At 41.0% G+C, this 20737-nt stretch overlaps 2 protein-coding genes across 2 annotated transcripts; both read right to left on the reverse strand.

Annotated features, from left to right (window-relative positions):
• Positions 1-2079: 2079 nt before the first annotated feature.
• Positions 2080-3739, reverse strand: LOC112080605 (D-dopachrome decarboxylase-A). The gene is made up of 3 exons (XM_024146427.2): positions 3543-3739; positions 3176-3351; positions 2080-2662 (listed from the first exon to the last, which is right to left on the reverse strand). The coding sequence occupies exons 1-3, from the start codon at positions 3648-3650 to the stop codon at positions 2590-2592; spliced, it is 357 nt and encodes a 118-aa protein (XP_024002195.1). The 5' UTR covers positions 3651-3739; the 3' UTR covers positions 2080-2589.
• A 6156-nt stretch (positions 3740-9895) lies between these two features.
• LOC112080606 (coiled-coil-helix-coiled-coil-helix domain-containing protein 10, mitochondrial-like) lies at positions 9896-18036 on the reverse strand. Its single transcript, XM_070442642.1, is given in 5 exon segments — positions 9896-10331; positions 13750-13821; positions 13824-13890; positions 17029-17251; positions 17824-18036. Coding segments are annotated over 5 exon segments (417 nt in total). The 5' UTR covers positions 17871-18036; the 3' UTR covers positions 9896-10323.
• Positions 18037-20737: the final 2701 nt, after the last annotated feature.

Consider the following 20737-nt stretch of genomic DNA (forward strand, 5'->3'; position numbering starts at 1 on the left):
CTTATCTGCTTCTACACTCAATAAATGCATATAATGATGTTTCACAGCTGTGATACAGTATGACATTTACTTAGCTTTCTTTATACTGAAAGTACTTGGTAATACTAGTCTATTATCTACACTACCGTTCAAAGTTTGGAGTCACTTAGAAATGTCCTTGTTTTTGAAAGAAAAGCACATTAAAATAACATCAAATTGATCAGAAATACAGTGTAGAGATTGTTAATGTTGTAAATTACTATTGTAGCTGGAAATGGAAAATCTGGTCCTTCTTTGGACACTGTGTAAACAAACCTCCAAACGAGCTTCAACGCCATACAATACTCCCTTCGTGGCCTCCAACTGCTTTTAAATGCTAGTAAAACGAAGTGCATGCTCTTCAACCAATTGCTGCCCGCACCCTCCGCATCACTACTCTGGACGGTTCTGACCTAGAATATGTGGACAACTACAAATACCTAGGTGTCTGGTTAGACTGTAAACTCTCCTTCCAGACTCACATTAAGCATCTCCAATCCAAAATAAAATCTAGAATCTGCTTCCTATTTCGCAACAAAGCCTCCTTCACTCATGCCGCCAAACATACCCTCGTAAAACTGACTATCCTACCGATCCTTGACTTAGGCGTGTCATTTACAAAATAGCCCCCAACACTCTACTCAGCAAATTGGATGTAGTTTATCACAGTGCCATCTGTATGCTCTCGTTGGCTGGCCCTCACTACATATCCGTCGCCAAACCTACTGGCTCCAGGTCATCTATAAGTCTTTGCTAGGTAAAGCTCCGCCTTATCTCAGCTCACTGGTCACCATAGCAACACCCACCCGTAGCATGCGCTCCAGCAGGTATATTTCACTGGCACATCCCCAAAGCCAACACTTGCTTTGGCCGCCTTTCCTTCCAGTTCTCTGCTGCCAATGACTGGAACGAATTGCAAAAATCACTGAAGCTGGAGACTTATTTCTCCCTCTCTAACTTTAAGCATCAGCTGTCAGAGCAGCTTACCGATCACTGTACCTGTACACAGCCAATCTGTAAATAGTACACCCAACTACCTCATCCCCATATTATTACTTACCCTCTTGCTCTTTTGCACCCCAGTATCTCCACTTGCACATCATCATCTGCACATCTATCACTCTATTAATGCTAAATTGTAATTATTTTCACCTTTAGGGCCTATTTATTGCCTACCTCTCTACATTTGCACACACTGTACATAGATTTTTTCATTTTTTCTTGTCTTTTGTGTTATTGACTGTACGTTTTTTTATGTGTAACTCTGTGTTGTTGTTTTTGTCGCACTGCTTTGCTTTATCTTGGCCAGGTCGCAGTTGTAAATGAGAACCTATTCTCAACTGGCCTACCTGGTTAAATAAAGGTGAAATAAAATGTAAAAAAAACTTTTTTTATGGAATATCTACATAGGCGTACAGAGGCCCATTATCAGCAACAATCACTCCTGTGTTCCAATGGTACGTTGTGTTAGCTAATCCAAGTTTGTCATTTTAAAAGGCTAATTGATCATTAGAAAACCCTTTTGCAATTATGTTAGCACAGCTGAAAACTGTTGTGCTAATTAAAGAAGCAATAAAACTAGACTAGTTGAGTATCTGGAGCATCAGCATTTGTGCATTCGATTACAAGCTCAAAATGGCCAGAAATAAATAATTTTATTCTGAAACTCGTCAGTCTATTCTTGTTCTGAGAAATGAAGGCAATTCCATGCGAGAAATTGCCAAGAAACTGAGGATCTCGTACAACGTTGTGTACTACTCCCTTCACAGAACAGCGCAAACTGGCTCTAACCAGAATAGAAAGAGGAGTGGGAGGCCGCGGTGCACAACTTAGCAAGAGGACAAGTATATTAGTGCCTAGTTTGAGAAACAGACGCCTCACAAGTCCTCAACTGGCAGCTTCATTAAATAGCACCCACAAAACACCAGTCTCAACGTCAGCAGTGAAGAGGGGACTCCGGGATGCTGGCCTTCTAGGCCGAGTTGCAAAGAAAAAGCCCTATCTCAGACTGGCCAATAAAAATTAAATATGGTTTAAAGAACAGACACTGGACAGAGGAACTCTGTATTTTTGATCAATTTCATGTTATTTTAATGGACAAAGAAAACATGCTTATCTTTCAAAAACAAGGACATTTCTAAGTGACGGTAGTGTATGTTAGTCATTATTATTCTTACTACCAAAACAGCAGAAAAAAAATCTATAACCACATTATCCAATGTTCTTGTGATATGAACTGAATAGTTGAAATGACATAGTAATAACATTGAATACAGGTCAATTGACTTACATTTCCTCTAATCAGGGTATTTTATCATCTAGCTTGTCAAATGTGTGGTTTTGTTTACTATGGCAGACATGTACAGTAATATAAATTAATGAGTCCTGGTTCCAGGACATAGTTTCATAGGGACAAATTCCATAATCCTAAAATGCAATGCAAGTCTTATTGACGACATGTGGCACTCATGTCCAATTGAGTGGTGGAAATCCACTGACAGGGTTTGTCCTCTCCAATGGCAACTGGTGTGGAATGGATGCTTGAAGTCACTCTGTCGTCCACAGTGCCTGCTACAGGTAACTCATAACAGTACCTTTCTTTCCAACCTGATGGGGCTCCAGTGCATAGAACCTGATCACGATCCTGGAGAATACAAGTTAACCTATAATTAGATTAATGTAATGCAAATCATATACACAAAAATCATGTTTATATCATTAAAATCTACTAAATACAATATTATATTCATGCAATATCAAATGAAATCCAGTATATAGTAAATACATATTTTACATTTATATTCCCTTTGAATGACGCTGTTGCAAGGCAGTGGAGCACCTTACTTACAAGCCTTAGGCTATAATCAACAACTTATTGTATTAGTAGCCTTGCCCTAAACATCTGCACTGTCCATGAATCCAGAAACATCATGGCATAACAGATAAGAAACTTGCTAGAGAAGTCAATGTTGAATTGTGCTCTAAAGAGGCTACAGGATACAGGAACTGGCCATAACTGAGTTGAGTTGGACACTCCCACTTTCAATATCAGAGGAGGTATCACATGACTTTGTCCTCTATCCACAGCAAGCTCCTTATCGTCTGCATATGAAAACTAATGATTTGTAGCATATTACACACATAATCAGCTACTAACCTGTCTTCAGTAAGACCAAGTTCTCCAATAAGAAAAGGGAAGATATTGGCACTGTGTTCCTTGTTCTTCTCCGCAGTGTCAGTGACACCGATGGCGGACACGGACAGTATGACGCACGGAGCGCAAGTTCCACCCATGAGCATTGGCAGTCCAGGTTTCACCACCAACATCATTCTCTACATAAAAAAATACAACATAAATACACACACGAGCACAACCTAGCTAAGCTACAGTGAACTGTAATCTCAATAGAGAATGTTGTATTGGTGATATTTTGTAACCTCTGCTCTTTAGCTACAGTGATGCAACTTCACTCAAGTAGCGTTATTAAATATAGTAACGCGGTGAACCAGAGCTACCTACTCACCTCTTCGGGTTTGCCTAGAACAGCCGCTGTTTTGGACCCTAGCTTTTTCAAGAAATCCTCAGAAAACTTACTAGCAGGTAAGTTACTTTCCAAATCAATGAACGGCATGATGATTTTGTAAAGAGGCCGTTCTGTCAGATGAGGTGGCTAGAGGGGTCAGTTTACTGCGAGTGTTCACAGTTCGAGAAAGCGATTGCACTTCTCTTCTGCGCATTGGTCGGTAGAGAAACGCCTCATGAGCTGTGATTTGTCGGTTCCCAACCAGGTTCATATGCATTATTCATGTTATATTTGATAGCAACCCATGGCATGAAATCCTAATCAGTTGTGGACATTTGCTCTCCTTTATGAATTTTGACATTAAAGCTGCAAAATGTAGCGACCCAACCAAATTTACATAGAAATGTGTGTTACAGATATGTCATTCTCATTGAATGCAAGTTTAAGAAGCAGTAGATATGTTCTGTGTTCTATTTCTATGCTTCCTCTGCTTAAGTTTCGGTTTTGCTTCTTTTACTTTGGGTTTTGTACACCAGCTTCAAACAGCTGAAAACACAATATTTATGGTTATGGAAAATATATATTCACAGTTGTTTATATGGTACAATTACTCTCTACACTATACTTGCTTGTTTTGTCACATAAACATAATTTTTGCAACCAGAAAGTGGTGGAGCGATTTCTGCATAGTGCATCTTTAAATTATTGTGTTCTTTTATTATAGGTTTTATTACCTTGTCTTTTTTTTACCAACTGTTGTGATAATGTTATTTGTATTGTCTTATTGTCTATTGATTGACTCTGCTACTTTACATTCATTCTGCAGTTGAGGAAGAGCTGCAAGTAATACTTTCATTGTACTATTTACACATTGTACTATTTACCTGTGCACATGACAAATAAACTTTGATTTTATTCAATACTTTATTCAAATATAATATTATTTGTGCAGAATAGTGCTGAGCGATTAATAAACATCCCAAAAAATTGTGAGCCCAACGTGCAGTTTCTCTGGGGGTGCGTTCGTAAATTCACTCTGACTATCTATTCCGATTTCAGAGTGCTCTCGTCTGAGTGTGCCAGAGTGCAGAATAACTGTTGAATTTACGAGACGCGCAACACACGTTGAATATGACCTGTGTCAGTAAAGGTCGGCAAAAAACGTAATTAAATTGTTGCCAGCAGCACAGATACAGTCACTAACGCTCTAGATAACATGAAAACACCCTAACCAGTTCTTCTAGGAGAAAAATGGGGTGTTCTCATGTATGTCTGAAGGGAGTTGTAGTTTTCATTAAACATATTCAAACTAGTTCAGGTCAGAAACGTGGTAATTAACTACAATCCCACAATCCATTGCGCCATTTCCCCCGTGGTTTCACTGTCGCCAAAATAAGCCAAATGCGTTTCTATGAGCTTATTTTGGACCTATACTTGTCGCCTGCCTTGAGCATCTCGTCATTATATACAGATCTCTGGAAGGATACACTTTTACGCCTTACGTTAGGTTAAATACACACAGATTTGTTTTTTTATTATGATCCCCATTAGCTGTTGCCAAAGCAGCAGCTACTCTTCCTGTAGTCCACACAAAACATGAAACATGACATAATACACAATATGAATAGACAAGAACAGCTCAAGGACAGAACTACATACATTTTAGTTCAGCTGTGTGTTATGTGTTAGGCTAGTAGGTGGTTGTGTTGTAATTACCAGTACCCAGTGTTCGTGGGGTCCGACATGCCAATCAACCTGCTATCTGCCAATCACGGGAATGCCTGGAATGTTCTGATGCCGGGCATCCTGGCGGTTGGCGGAGTGGCGTGGAGGGGAGTTGGGCAGGAGGATGGAGCATTGGAAGTTAAGACCAGGTTTAGCCATTGTTCTCTCTCTTACATCTGGCCTTCACAAGAGGTCACGGTTGGCTTGTGGGGTATCTTTCATTTATTTGGCATGGGCTACGGCCAAACAGCAGCCTGTGTAAAGTTGGGTTAATAAACCGTCAATTCGTAAACTCAAACCTCTGTCTGGACAATTGTTCCTTTATGATCTAGTCAGGTCATTACAATATCAATACAAACACACAAACTATCTCAGTCAAATAGGGGAGAGGGGTTGTGCCGTGAAGTGTTGCTTTATCCAAACCAGGTATGCTGTTTATTTGAGCAATATGAGATGGAACGGCTTTCCATGCAATAATGGCTCAATATAATACTGTACGCTTTCTTGAATTTGTTCTGGATTTGGGGACTGAAAAGACATGTCTGGTGGGGTAAGTGTTCGTCAGAGCTGTGTGTAAGTTGACGACGTGTGTAAGTTGACTATGCAAACAATTTGGAATTTTCAACACATTGTTTCTTATGAAAAGAAGAAGTGATGCAGTCAGTCTCACCTCAACTCATAGCCAAGAGAGACTGGCATGCATAGTATTCAAGATGGCGAGTTCAAGATGGCGCCAATAGAGATGGCAGCTTTGCTTCAAGTCCTTAGGAAACTGCAGTATTTCGTTTTTTTATGTATTATTTCTTACACTGTTAGCCCAGAAAATCTTAAGTGTTAATACATACAACCGGGAAGAACTATTGGATATCAGAGAGATGTCAACTTACCAGCACAGCCAGCACTACGACCAGGAAAACTACTTTCCCAAAGCGGATCCTTTGTCTGCACCTCCCAGGGCATTTGAACTGATTCCAGAGGCAGACCCAAAACAACGCCGTCAGAGGAGAGGGTGCCGGAGCGGTCTTCTAGTGAGGCCTCCGAGTATATTACTCGCTAATGTCCAGTCCCTAGTTAACAAAGTCAATGAAATTAGGGCAAGAGTTGCTTTCCAAAGAGATATCCAGGATTGTAACATACTCTGTTTCACGGAGACATGGCTAGCCGGGGACATGCTGCCAGAGTCCGTACAGCCAACAGGATTTTCAATGCATCGCGCCGACAGGCACAAACATCTCTCTGGTAAGAAGAAGGGCGGGGGTGTACGTTTCATGATTAACAACTCATGGTGTAATTGTAATAACATACAAGAACTCAAGTCCTTTTGTTCATCTGACCTAGAATTCCTCACAATCAAATGCTGACCGTATTATCTCCCAAGAGAACTCTCCTCGGTTATCGTCACAGCCGTGTGTATCCCCCCGCAAGCGGATACCAAGACGGCCATCAAGGAACTTCACTGGACTTTATGCAAACTAGAAACCATATATCCTAAGGCTGCATTTATTGTAGCTGGGGATTTTAACACAGCTAATCTGAGAACAAGGCTACCTAAATTCTATCGGCATATCGATTGCAGTACACGAGCGAGTAACACACTCGACCACTGCTACTCTAACTTCCGCAATGCATACAAGGCCCTCCCCCGCCCTCCTTTTGGCAAATCTGACCATGACTCCATCTTGTTGCTCCCCTCCTATAGGCAGAAACTAAAACAGGAAGCGCCGGTGCTTAGGTCTATCCAACGCTGGTCTGACCAATCGGATTCCAGGCTTCAAGATTGCTTTGATTACATGGACTGGGATATGTTCTGGGTAGCCTCAGACAATAACATTGACGTATACGCTGACTCGGTGAGCGAGTTTATAAGGAAGTGTATAGGAGATGTTGTACTCACTGTGACTATTAAAATCTTGCCTAACCAGAAACCGTGGAGCAAAGCATCAGTATAGAGACAAAGTGGATTTGCAATTCAACGGCTCAAATATGAGACGTATGTAGCAGGGTCTACAGACAATCATGGATTACAAAAAGAAAACCAGCCCCGTCGTGGACATCAACGTCTTGCTTCCAGACAAATTAAACAACTTCTTTGCGTGTTTTGAGGACAATACAGTGCCACCGACACGGCCCGCTACCAAAGACTGTGGGCTCTCCTTCTCCGTGGCCGACGTAAAACATTTAAACGTGTTAACCCTCGCAAGGCTGCCGGCCCAGACGGCATCCCTAGACGCATCCTCAAGAGCATGCGCAGACCAGCTGGCTGGTGTGTTTACGGACATATTCAATCAATTCCTATCCCAGTGTGCTGTCCCCACATGCTTCAAGATGGCCACCATTGTTCCTGTTCCCAAGAAAGCGAAGGTAACTGAACTAAATGACTACCGCCCCGTAGCACTCACTTCTGTCATCATGAAGTGCTTTGAGAGACTAGTCAAGGATCATATCACCTCCACCCTACCTGTCACCCTAGACCCACTCTAATTTGCTTATCGCCCCAATAGGTCCACAGACAATGCAATTGCCATCACACTGCACGCTGCCCTATCCCATCTGGACAAGAGGAATAACTATGTAAGAATGTTGTTCATTGACTACAGCTCAGCATTCAACACCATAGTACCCTCCAAACTCATCATTAAGCTTGAGACACGACCCCACCCTGGGTCTCGACCCTGCCCTGTGCAACTGGGTCCTGGACTTCCTGACGGGCCACCCCCAGGTGGTGAAGGTAGGTAACAACATCTCCACTCCGCTGATCCTCAACACTGGGGCCCCACAAGGGTGCGTTCTCAGCCCTCTCCTGTACTCCCTGTTCACCCACAACTGCGTGGCCATGCACGCCTCCAACTCAGTCATCAAGTTTGCAGACGACACTACAGTGGTAGGCTTGATTACCAACAACGACGAGAACAGGGAGGTGAGGGCCCTCAGTGTTGTGTCAGGAAAATAACCTCTCACTTAATGTCAGCAAAACAAAATAGATGATCATGGACTTCAGGAAACAGCAAAGGGAGCACCCCCCTATCCACATTGACGGGACAGCAGTGGAGAAGGTGGAAAGTTCCTCTGTGTATATATCAGCGACAAACTAAAATGGTCCACCGCAGGAGGCTGAAAAAATGTGGATTGTCACCAAAAACCCTCACTAACTTTTACAGGTGCACAATTGAGAGCATCCTGTCGGGCTGTATCACCGCCTGGTACGGCAACTGCACTGCCCACAACCGCAGGACACTCCAGAGGGTGGTGCGGTCTGCACAATGCATTACCGGGGGCAAACTACCTGCCCTCCAGGACACCTACAACACCCGATGTCACAGGAAGGAAAAAAAGATAATCAAGGACAATAACCACCCGAGCCACTACCTGTTCACCCCGCTTCCATCCAGAAGGCGAGGTCAGTACAGGTGCATCAAAGCTGGGACAGAGAGATTGAAAAACAGCTTCCATCTCATGGCCATCAGATTGTTAAACAGCCACCACTAGCACAGAGAGGCGGCTGCCTACCTATAGACTTGATATCATCTGCCACTTTAATAAATGGAACACTAGTCACTTTAATAATGCCACTTTAAGAATGTTTACATATCTCGCATTACTCATCTCATATGTATATACTGTATACTGTATCCTTCACTATCTATTCTTTACTATCTATTGCATCTTAGCCGTTCTGTCACTGCTCATCCATATTTTATACTTATATATTCTCATCCCATTCCTTTACTAGATTGTGTGTATTAGGTTTTGTTGTGGAATTTGTTAGATATTAGATTTTGTTGTGGAATTGTTAGCTATTACCTGTTAGATACTGCTGCACTGTCGGATCTAGAACCATAAGCATTTTGCTACTCTCGCAATAACATCTGCTAACCATGTGTATGTGACCAATAAAATTTGATTTGATTTATATCAGCCCTCTGAATGATGAGCAAGACGTGCCGCTCTGTTCTCGGCCAGCTGTAGCTTAACTAGGTCTTTCCTTGCAGCACTGGACCACACGACTGGACAATAATCAAGATTAGACAAAACTAGAAACTGCAGAACTTGCTTTTTGAAGTGTGGTGTCAAAAAAGCAGGACATCTCTTTATTACGGACAGACCTCTCCCCATCTTTTCAATCATTGAATCTATATGTTTTGACCATTTCAGTTTACAATCTAAGGTAATTTAGTCTCCTCAACTTGTTCAACAGCCACACCATTCATTACCAGATTAAGCTGAGGTCTAGAATTTAGGGAATGATTTGTACCAAATACAATGTTCTTAGTTTTAGAGACGTTCAGAACCAGTTTATTACTGGCCACCCATTCCAAAACAGACTTCAACTTTTTATTAAGGGTTCAGTGACTTCATTAGCTGTGGTTGCTGATGCATATATGGTTGAATCATCAGCATACATGAACACACATGCTTTGTTTAAGGCAGGTCATTGGTAAAAATAGAAAAGAGTAGAGGGCCTAGAGAGCTGCCCTGCGGTACACCACACGTTACATGTTTGACATTTGAGAATCTTCCATTAAAGAAAACCCTTTGAGTTCTATTAGATTTGCCATATCGTGGATTCAGAGCTGAGGTTAAAAGCCATAACACATACACTACAGGTCAAACGTTTTAGAACACCTACCTACCTATTCAAGGGTTTTTCTTTATTTGTACTATTTTCTACATTGTAGAATAATAGTGAAGACATCAAAGCTATGAAATAACACATATGGAATCATGTAGTAACCAAAAAAGTGTTTAGCAAATCAAAATATATTTTATATTTGAGATTCTTCAAATAGCCACCCTTTGCCTTGATGACAGCTTTGCACACTCTTGGCATTCTCTCAACCAGCTTCACCTGGAATACTTTTCCAACAGTTTTGAAGGAGTTCCCACATATGCTGAGCACTTGTTGGCTGCTTTTCCTTCACTCTGCGGTCCAACTCATCCCAAACCATCTCAATTTGGTTGAGGTCGGGGGATTGTGGAGGCCAGGTCGTCTGATGCAGCACTCCATCACTCTCCTTCTTGATCAAATAGCCCTTACACAGCCTGGAGGTGTGTTTGGTCATTGTCCTGTTGAAAAACAAATGATAGTATGGTAGATGGTAAGGTTTATCACTGCAGAATGCTGTGGTAGACATGCTGGTTAAGTGTGCCTTGAATTCTAAATAACTCACAGACTGTCACCAGAAAAGCACCATCACACCTCCTCCTCCATGCTTTACGGTGGGAAATACACATGCGGACATCATCCGTTCACCCACACCGCATCTCACAAAGACATGGCGGTTGGAACCAAAAATCTCCAATTTGGACTCCAGACCAAAGGACAAATTTCCATCCTTACTTTAAAAAAGTGAAAGACTAAACAGGCCTCCAGCAGAAAGTAAACAGCAGCTCTTTATTTCACAATATCATATACATTACCAAAATAATCAAACAGCACACATTTCCTTACATGTCAACAAACATAATTTCTTTCTTGTAATAGTGGAGAGTTAGTTGAATAGAGTTTATTTCATGACCGAGTGGCTCATCTGTCTACAGTAGGTATTTATCCAAACATGGTGTCTTGTTTTGACTCACAACATCCTCGCTCAAACCATTGATGTCACATCTGAAGGAAAAACAACCAAAGACAAGGTCAATTCATTTGTAAAATAACAATCTGCAAATCATATTCCAAAACAGTTAGGGCTCAGAAAAGGATAAACAAAGTTGATTTAAAAATTAAATAAAACAAGCACATGCAAGACACTGAACAAAGCAAGCACATCCATGTCTTGCAGTGGTCAACCGATTATGATTTTTCAACGCCGATACCGATTATTGGAGGACAAAAAAAAGCCGATACCGATTAATCGGCCGATTTTATTAAATTTTTTAAATTTGTAATAATGACAATTACAACAATACTGAATGAACACTTATTTTACCTTAATATAATACATCAATAAAATCAATTTAGCCTCAAATAAATAATCAAACTGTAACGGTTTTCCTCCTCCTCTTCATACGAAGAGGAGGAGTATTGAGGGAACCAAGGCGCAGCAGGTTGTGAATACATAATGATTTATTAAATAAACAAAACAGACAAAGACGAAAACGAACTATACTTGATATAACTAACAAAATAACAAAACGATGTAGACAGACCTGAACAAATGAACTTACAAATACACGAAGCACGCTGACACAGGAACAGACTACATAAACGCACGAACAAACCGAAACATTCCCGTATGGTGTAACATCACACAGACACAGGAGACAACCACCCACAACGAACACTGTGAAACAACCTACCTAAATATGACTCTCAATTAGAGGAACGCCAAACACCTGCCTCTAATTGAGAGCCATACCAGGCAACCCTTAAACCAACATAGAAACAGACAACATAGAATGCCCACCCAAACTCACGTCCTGACCAACTAACACATACAACAAACTAACAGAAATAGGTCAGGAACGTGACACAAACATGTTCAATTTGGTTTAAATAATGCAAAAACAAAGTGTTGGAGAAGAAAGTAAAAGTGCAATATATGCCATGTAAAAAAGCTAACGTTTAAGTTCCTTGCTCAGAACATGAGAACATATGAACACTGGTGGTTCCTTTTAACATGAGTCTTCAATATTCCCAGGTAAGAAGTTTTGGGTTGTAGTTGTTATAGGAATTATAGGACTATTTCTCTCTATACAATTTGTATTTCATATACCTTTGACTATTGGATGTTCTTATAGGCACTTTAGTATTGCCAGTGTAACAGTATAGCTTCCATCCCTCTCCTCGCCACTACCTGGGCTCGAACCAGGAACACATCGACAGCCACCCTCGAAGCAGCGTTACCCATGCAGAGCAAGGGGAACAACCACTCCAAGTCTCAGAGCGAGTGACGTTTGAAACGCTATTAGCGAGCACCCCGCTAACTAGCTAGCCATTTCACATCGGTTACACCAGCCTAATCTCGGGAGTTGATAGGCTTGAAGTCATAAACAGCTCAATGCTTGAAGCACAGTGAAGAGCTGCTGGCAAAACACACGAAAGTGCTGTTTGAATGATTGCTTACGAGTCTGCTGGTGCCTACCACCGCTCAGTCAGACTGCTCTATCAAATCATAGACTTAATTATAACATAATAACACACAGAAATACGAGCCTTAGGTCATTAATATGGTCGAATCCGGAAACGATCATCTCGAAAACAAGACGTTTATTCTTTCAGTGAAATACGGAACCGTTCCGTATTTTATCTAACGGGTGGCATCCCTAAGTCTAAATATTCCTGTTACATTGCAGGAACGCTTCATTGTTATGTCATAATTACGTAAAATTCTGGCAATTAGGCGGCCCAAACTGTTGCATATACACTGACTCTGCGTGCAATGAACGCAAGAAAAGTGACACAATTTCACCTGGTTAATATTGCTGCTAACCTGGATTTCTTTTAGCTAAATATGCAGGTTTAAAAATATATACTTCTGTGTATTGATTTTAAGAAATGCATTGTTGTTTATGGTTAGGTACAGTCGTGCAACGATTGTGCTTTTTTTGCAAATGCGCTTTTGTTAAATCATCCCCGTTTGGCGAAGTTGGCTGTCTTTGTTAGGAAGAAATAGTCTTCACAGTTCGCAACGAGTCATGTTAGCAGGCAATATTAACTAAATATGCAGGTTTAAAAATATATACTTGTGTATTGATTTGAAGAAAGGCATTGATGTTTATGGTTAGGTACACATTGGAGCAACGACAGTCCTTTTTCACGAATATGGACCGCGATCTATTGCAACGTAGGACACGCTAGATAAACTAGTAATATCATCAACCATGTGTAGTTAACTAGTGATTATGATTGATTGATTGTTTTTTATAAGATAAGTTTAATGCTAGCTAGCAACTTACCTTGGTTTCTTACTGCATTCGCGTAACAGGCAGTCTCCTCGTGGAGTGCAATGCAATCAGGTGGTTAGAGCGTTGGACTAGTTAACTGTAAGGTTGCAAGATTGAATCCCGAGCTGACAAGGTAAAAATCTGTCATTCTGCCCTGAACAAGGCAGTTAACCCACCGTTCCTAGGCCGTCATTGAAAATAAGAATGTGTTCTTAACTGACTTGCCTAGTTAAATAAAGGATAAATAAAGGTGTAAAAAGAAAAGAGAGATATCGGCCAAATCGGTGTCCAAAAATACCGATTTCCGATTGTTATGAAAACTTGAAATCGGCCCTAATTAATCGGCCATTCCGATTAATCGGTCGATCTAATGTCTTGTGTTGAAAATACGCAAAGACAAGTCTTAATTTCTGATCTTCTAGATCTGTCAAATACTGTATCTTATGGTTATACCACAGAATTGTAGATCACTCCTTTGAGCAGAAATTGAGTAGACTTGCATGTTCTATTTATTCTAAGTCATTGGTTTAACCAAGTGTTCTGTGATACAATTGGGTGTTCATAATTCCTAGCTACCAATCATTAAGGAGAGCCTTACCGTGTGAGCCCTTGCACTGTTTGAGCGCCTCGTTGAAGCCCTCACACAAGCTGAGGTCAGCCTGAGTGGTGGGCAGTCCAGGAACTGTCGCACCTCAAACATGCATGGGCCCGGCTGGGATGAGGCAGGTCGAGGGGCCTCCTGTAATGGCACGGACACACACTTATAAGTCACCTGTCAAAGGTACTGTAGACATCTGCATTACCATTAACAAGCACTGATTTGACTACAGTGTGACAGACATTATCTAAATCTCCATGCCATCTCAGGTACATTACGCAAGATATCCACCTGCTCTTTATATCTATGATATAGAAGAAGTGCAATTGTTTGATCGAAGAATTAACATATTAAACACTGTTGAAGCTTAATAAGTGCTTGTTTACTGAAGAGTGACTGGTTCCAAGCTATATTCATATAAGCTACAGTGGGGAGAACAAGTATTTGATACACTGCCGATTTTGCAGGTTTTCCTACTTACAAAGCATGTAGAGGTCTGTAATTTTTATCAATGGTACACTTCAACTGTGAGAGACGGAATCTAAAACAAAAATCCAGAAAATCACATTGTATGTTTTTTAATAATTAATTTGCATTTTATTGCATGACATAAGTATTTGATCACCTACCAACCAGTAAGAATTCCGGCTCTCACAGACCTGTTAGTTTTTCTTTAAGAAGCCCTCCTGTTCTCCACTCATTACCTGTATTAACTGCACCTGTTTGAACTCGTTACCTGTATAAAAGACACCTGTCCACACATCAATCAAACAGATTCCAACCTCTCCACAATGGCCAAGACCAGAGAGCTGTGTAAGGACATCAGGGATAAAATTGTAGACCTGCACAAGGCTGGGATGGGCTACAGGACAATAGGCAAGCAGCTTGGTGAGAAGGAACAACTGTTGGGCGCAATTATTAGAAAATGGAGAAGTTCAAGATGACGGTCAATCACCCTCGGTCTGGGGCTCCATGCAAGATTTCACCTCGTGGGGCATCAATGATCATGAGGAAGGTGAGGGATCAGCAGAACTACACGGCAGGACCTGGTCATGACCTGAAGAGAGCTGGGACACAGTCTCAAAGAAAACCATTAGTAACACACTACGCCGTCATGGATTAAAATCCTGCAGCGCACGCAAGGTCCCTGCTTAAGCCAGTGCATGTCCAGGCCTTGTCTGAGTTTGCAATGACCATCTGGATGATCCAGAGGAGGAATGGGAGAAGGTCATGTGGTCTGATGAGACAAAAATAGAGCTTTTTGGTCTAACTCCACTCGCCGTGTTTGGAGGAAGAAGAAGGATGAGTACAACCCCAAGAACACCATCCCAACCGTGAAGCATGGAGGTGGAAACATCATTCTTTGGGGATGCTTTTCTGCAAGGGGGAGGACGACTGCTCCGTATTGAGGGGAGGATGGATGGGGCCATGTATCGCGAGATCTTGGCCACAACCTCCTTCCCTCAGTAAGAGCATTGAAGATGGGTCGTGGCTGGGTCTTCCAGCATGACAACGACACGAAACACACAGCCATGGCAACTAAGGAGTGGCTCCGTAAGAAGCATCTCAAGGTCCTGGAGTGGCCTAGCCAGTCTCCAGACCAGAACCCAATAGAAAATCTTTGAAGGGAGCTGAAAGTCCGTATTGCCCAGCGACAGCCCCGAAACCTGAAGGATCTGGAGAAGATCTGTAGGGAGGGTGGGCCAAAATCCCTGCTGCAGTGTGTGCAAACCTAGTCAAGACTACAGGAACGTATGATCTCTGTAATTGCAAACAAAGGTTTCTGTACTAAATATTAAGTTCTGCTTTTCTGATGTATCAAATACTTATGTCATGCAATAAAATGCAAATTAATTACTTAAAAATCATACAATGTGATTTTCTGGATTTTTGTTTTAGATTCCTTCTCTCATAGTTGAAGTGGACCTATGATAAAAATTACAGACCTCTACATGCTTTGTAAGTAGGAAAACCTGCAAAATCGGCAGTGTATCAAATACTTGTTCTCCCCACTGTATATAAGCTATATTCATGTAAAATAATTTCTGCATAGTTCACCTTTAAACTGATTCTGCATAGATTTCATAGGACAGTATTGACAAGCTAGCTTAAAAATGTTGCTTGTGTATCTAGAGCCTTCCTTTGCTATGGCTAGTCCTACATGATATTCAGCATCCAAAACCGCAAGGGCAGGTTGACATGATTTAATACTTAGCACAGTCAAATTCATAAACTATAACATAGAATCAATACAACAACCACTTTTTGGAGTCATGTCACTTTTCAAGACATCCCATGCTTCCTTTAAACAATAGATCCTTCATTGTTTGCAACTATTAGGCATAGATATTGTAACACTGTCAGTGCCAGATGACGCTCTGTTTTCGTCTAGACTCAATGTCTGACATCAAGGAGTCTAATGTGACTCTTCTTGGGCGGCAGGCAGCCGGGAAGCTAAGAGCGTTAGGCCAGTAACTGAAAGGTTGCTGCTTCGAATCCCAGAACCGAATAGGTGAATCTGTCTGTGCCCTTGAGCAAGGCACTTAACCCCAATTGCTCCTGTAAGTCAGTCTGGATAAGAGCGTCTGCTAAATTACTGAAATGTAAATGTAGCTAGCATGAGCTCACTTAGCCCAAACTCCTTTCTTCAGCTTTCTAGGACAGGTCTAGTTCTATTTTCAGAAATGCTATCAAGAAATCAAACTGCAACATATCAAACTGCGACGTCACATTTTTAAATACCCAAGATCTCTCCATCTGTTTTTTGCACACTTAAGAGAGAGTTCTTTCAATTCTTCAACCACACAATACTGAATGTCCAACAACGCTGTTAGGTTCAATTTTAAAATACAATTTGAAAGCTGAAGGGTCAAATCACTTAGGGCAGTAGCTTATCTTCACCATGGCTGCCAAAGTCAGTAATGCCTCTTAGAGACATCCTCTGCTGTCCAACGGCCACACCAAATGTAGTACTGTCAGAACAGACAGAAACAGTACATCTTATTTTTGGCTGTTGTTCTTTCCAGACAACATACCTTTTTGTCAAACAAATTGAATGTAGGTAAGAATTTGGGAAGACCTCACCAGTACAATGTCCCAACCTGAATAGACCAAAACTTCCTTCTAGTCCATTGCTTTGGTGAAAGCAATAGCCTACGGTGAAAACTAATCTAGTTCTATCCCCTGTCAATGTTTCTGAAGAATAGAAAGACATTTAGGAGTATTGTAACACTGCCTATTTCCGTTCACAGTTTCTCAACAGCCCCCTGACCTGTTCACCTGGTATGTGCTGGCGGCGGGTCTGGCTGTCTCAGGGCTGCCACCACTGAAGGCGCCAGTGATGGCACTGCCCATGACATGGCCCATGGCAGAGCCCACTGCCACCCCGGCCGCGGTGGTGGCCATCTGGGCCATTAGGCCGGGTCCTTGGGGTGCGGCAGGAACAGCCAGGGCTGACGGGGCTGGAGCGACTGGGGCCGGGGGATGATAGGTCGGAGCTGAGCTGGAAATATATTTTAAAAACACAATGAAGCCAACATGGCCTTTAAAAACAGAACAGCTACATAACTATAGGGGGAGGGGGGTCAGACTGATGCAACATCATCGCTCTGACATCACTTGCACTGATTACAATTGTTATTTTGTTGCATCAGGCATCCCTGCACATCACCTGATACATTAGTAAGCAGCTGAGCTCTAATCATATAAACCCAAATAGATTACCATAATCTAGGATGAATACAGGCAAAACATCTTCTGAATGACAATAAGAAACATTTATTGAAGTTGAATGGCATAACTTGATATTTGGCTTGTGCAAACTTCACTAGGAAATGTTGACCTACCCAGTGCCCTTGGGGTCAATAACTGAAAAATGACAGGACCTCTGCTATTAGGAGAAGTGTAAAAGTGATTTGGCAGTAGATTTAGGCTGTATTTCTAAAACAGTTGTGTGTCATCCAATTACAATAGGTATATACTACAATAACCAGTAAAATGCTACGCAAACGAGGCTGTAACTTTGTAATTAAACCGTCATCTGAATCGGTTGCATAATCGTTGAAAACACATTACCTGGCTGGTGCCGAAGAACGACTGGCACTGCGACTTCCTCTTGCCATTTTTGATGCAGATGTTCTTTACCACTTCAAGCTGTTTCTGCCAGGGTAAACTTGTCGTCGTTTATATAAAGAGTCTTCTTCCAAAGGCTGTTGTAACGTGATTAGGTCTTGATGACAGCATGCACACGTACCAGTGACCTTGTGTGGATTGTCTGGAGCGCATGCGCATGTGTACGAGTAGGTATAACTAAAAATAACTTTAAAATGTGATTACCGATTTCCTGGAGTTCAGTACAACGATGCATTTTTTTTTTAATCACGTTACAAACAAAATAGGTACTTTGTTAATTCTTAATTCTAAAACTCTGACAACAGTTGTAGAGAACAGGTAAACAGATTATGAACACTTTCTAGACGTTTCTCTGACTGCATAATAAGATTAGGCAAGCATGACAAGCTTTCAGTGACGTTCCAGTGTCCCCAAATCTCTGTTGAACTAGCCAATCCCTTACAAAAAATGCAGTTTTGAAACTACAGTAAAAGTGCAGTAACTGCAGTCGACTATAGTATTTTGTACACAGTAACTGCAGAATAACTGCAGTTGAACTGCATTCTAATTGCAGTACACTGCAAAACTACTGCAGTAACAAAAACGGTGTTCTTTTGGACGCAGTATACTGCAGTTATACTGACTGGTCAACAAAGTATCTAGCTACACATACATTTTCATCAGAACCACATGCACACTAATAATTTGATATTAAACTGATTATGGCAGTAGGCAGATTATACAATAGTCATGTAACCACTTAACTCTGCTCATTTTAATCGGTGTACGGGCAACATCAAAGTAAGCATACATCCATTAAACACATGGTTTTCTGAGCAATCTTTCTAATTATTAGGACATATAAACACCTTAACCGGCGTTCCAGCAGTGTATTTGATCTGCGCATGTGCTCGCACCAGCCGAGCGAGCCTCCCTCTTTAACAGGATCGGTGGGTCCCCCGCGGTACAGTTGAGCTAACGTAGGCTAATGCGATTAGCATGAGGTTGTAAGTAACAAGAAGATTTCCTAGGACATAGACATATGTGATATTGGCAGAAAGCTTAAATGATTTTTTATCTAACTGCACTGTCCAATTTACAGTAGATATTACAGTGAAAGAATACCATGCTATTGTTTGAGGAGTGCACAGTTATGAATTTAGAAAGTTATTCATAAACCAATTAGGCACATTTGGGCAGTCTTGATACAAAAATTATAACATAAATGCAATGGTTCATTGGATCAGTCTAAAACATTGCACATACACTGCTGCCATCTAGTGGCCAGAATCTAAATTGCGCCTGGGCTGGAATAATACATTATGGCCTTTCTCTTGCATTTCAAAGTTGATGGTACAAAAACACAGCATGCTTTTTTCTTTGTATTATCTTTTACCAGATCTAATGTGTTATATTCTCCTACATTCATGTCACATTTCCACAAACTTCAAAATGTTTCCTTTCAAATGGTATCAAGAATATGCATCTCCTTTGCTTCAGGTCCTGAGCTACAGGCAGTTAAAATTTGGGTATGCCATTTTAGGCGAAAATGGAAAAAAGGGACCCTTATTTACGCGAGTTCGGAACATTGAGCTATAATAAGCTTCCTAACAAGTGGTTGTATGGGTTTTAGAAGTAGTTTTCACATATAAACTTTATATGTCCGAAATCAGAATAAAATATGCTTCACAAAAATAACATGGTCGCTGTGGTAGAACGTCTATTTTGATTGGCCATTTTCTGCATTTTCTGCATTTATCAGCGTGGCATCAGGTTGCCTGATTTCAGATGTGTCCATGTAAACAGGATTATTAGGGAAATCGTTATTCTTGCAAAGCATGTAAACGTTTTAATCGAACTATTATATTAATCTGACTATCCACAATAATCACATTATTGTGCGCATGTAACCGTACTCATTTTACTGTAGTCAAATAGGAAAATCTTCAATCGGTCATTCGCTGATGTATTACCTTTGATGGCCACATGATGACGCTGAAAGTCTAGCGGAAAATAAGTCAACCCTCAGCAATTTATCAAATTGTGATTAAACGAAAGAATATGCAATTTCAAGGTTCTGTAATATAATAACTCCCAAGTTGTTAATTATCATTTATTTGTAATATGTGTGTTCTGTAAAACTCTTATTGAAGCATATCAAATCAAATTGTATTTGTCACATGATTCGTAAACAACAAGTGTAGACTGACAATGAAACGCTTACTTACGGCCCTTCCCAACAATGCAGAGAGAATAAAAAATAATAATAATAACACGAGGAATAAATAGACAAAGAGTAACGATACCGTCGCTATGTAGACAGGGTACCAGTACCGATTAGAAGTGCAAAGGTAAGAAGTAATTGAGGTAGATATGTGCATATAGGTAGGGGTTATGTGACTAGGCAGCAGGATATACTGTATAATACACAGTAGCAGCAGCATATGTGATGAGTCAAAATAGTTTAATCCATCTCAATTAAGCACTTGTTTTGTTTATAGAAACCCATAATGAATGCGATGTTTATAGTGTGCTGTACTGCAATCTTGGCCAGACAGAAAAATAACTACACTAAGCACATATTGTATTAGGAGAAGGTAGAAAGTATGGTTCAGTATAAACACAAAGAGTGATGAAAACAAAGCGTTCCATTAAGGCTTCATCTTAAGCATGGATGGCTTGTAAATATTTTTCCATACATTCTTGCAATTTAAGCCTCTGAGGTGGTGGTGAATGCCTGGAGAGAGTCGTCGCCATAGGGGACACATTAATTAAACATCAGTCAGGTATCGTAAGCAAATTGAACCTGTGGGCTGCAGGAAAAACGCACAAGCAGACAGAACCATTGTTTGATGTGTTTTTGGTTTGCCCTATTCAT

This window comes from Salvelinus sp. IW2-2015, unplaced genomic scaffold (genome assembly GCF_002910315.2).
Source record: "Salvelinus sp. IW2-2015 unplaced genomic scaffold, ASM291031v2 Un_scaffold16393, whole genome shotgun sequence".
NCBI lineage: Eukaryota > Metazoa > Chordata > Actinopteri > Salmoniformes > Salmonidae > Salvelinus > Salvelinus sp. IW2-2015.

Bases quoted from the DNA above. Each gene is read 5' to 3' on its own strand.
- LOC112080605 (XM_024146427.2), bottom strand. From the start codon at position 3,650: ATGCCGTTCATTGATTTGGAAAGTAACTTACCTGCTAGTAAGTTTTCT. The intron at 3,352-3,542 runs GTGAGTAGGTAG...TTTTTTATGTAG, and splicing joins TTCTAGGCAAACCCGAAGAG to AGAATGATGTTGGTGGTGAA. The intron at 2,663-3,175 runs GTTAGTAGCTGA...TGTATTCTCCAG, and splicing joins CTTGGTCTTACTGAAGACAG to GATCGTGATCAGGTTCTATG.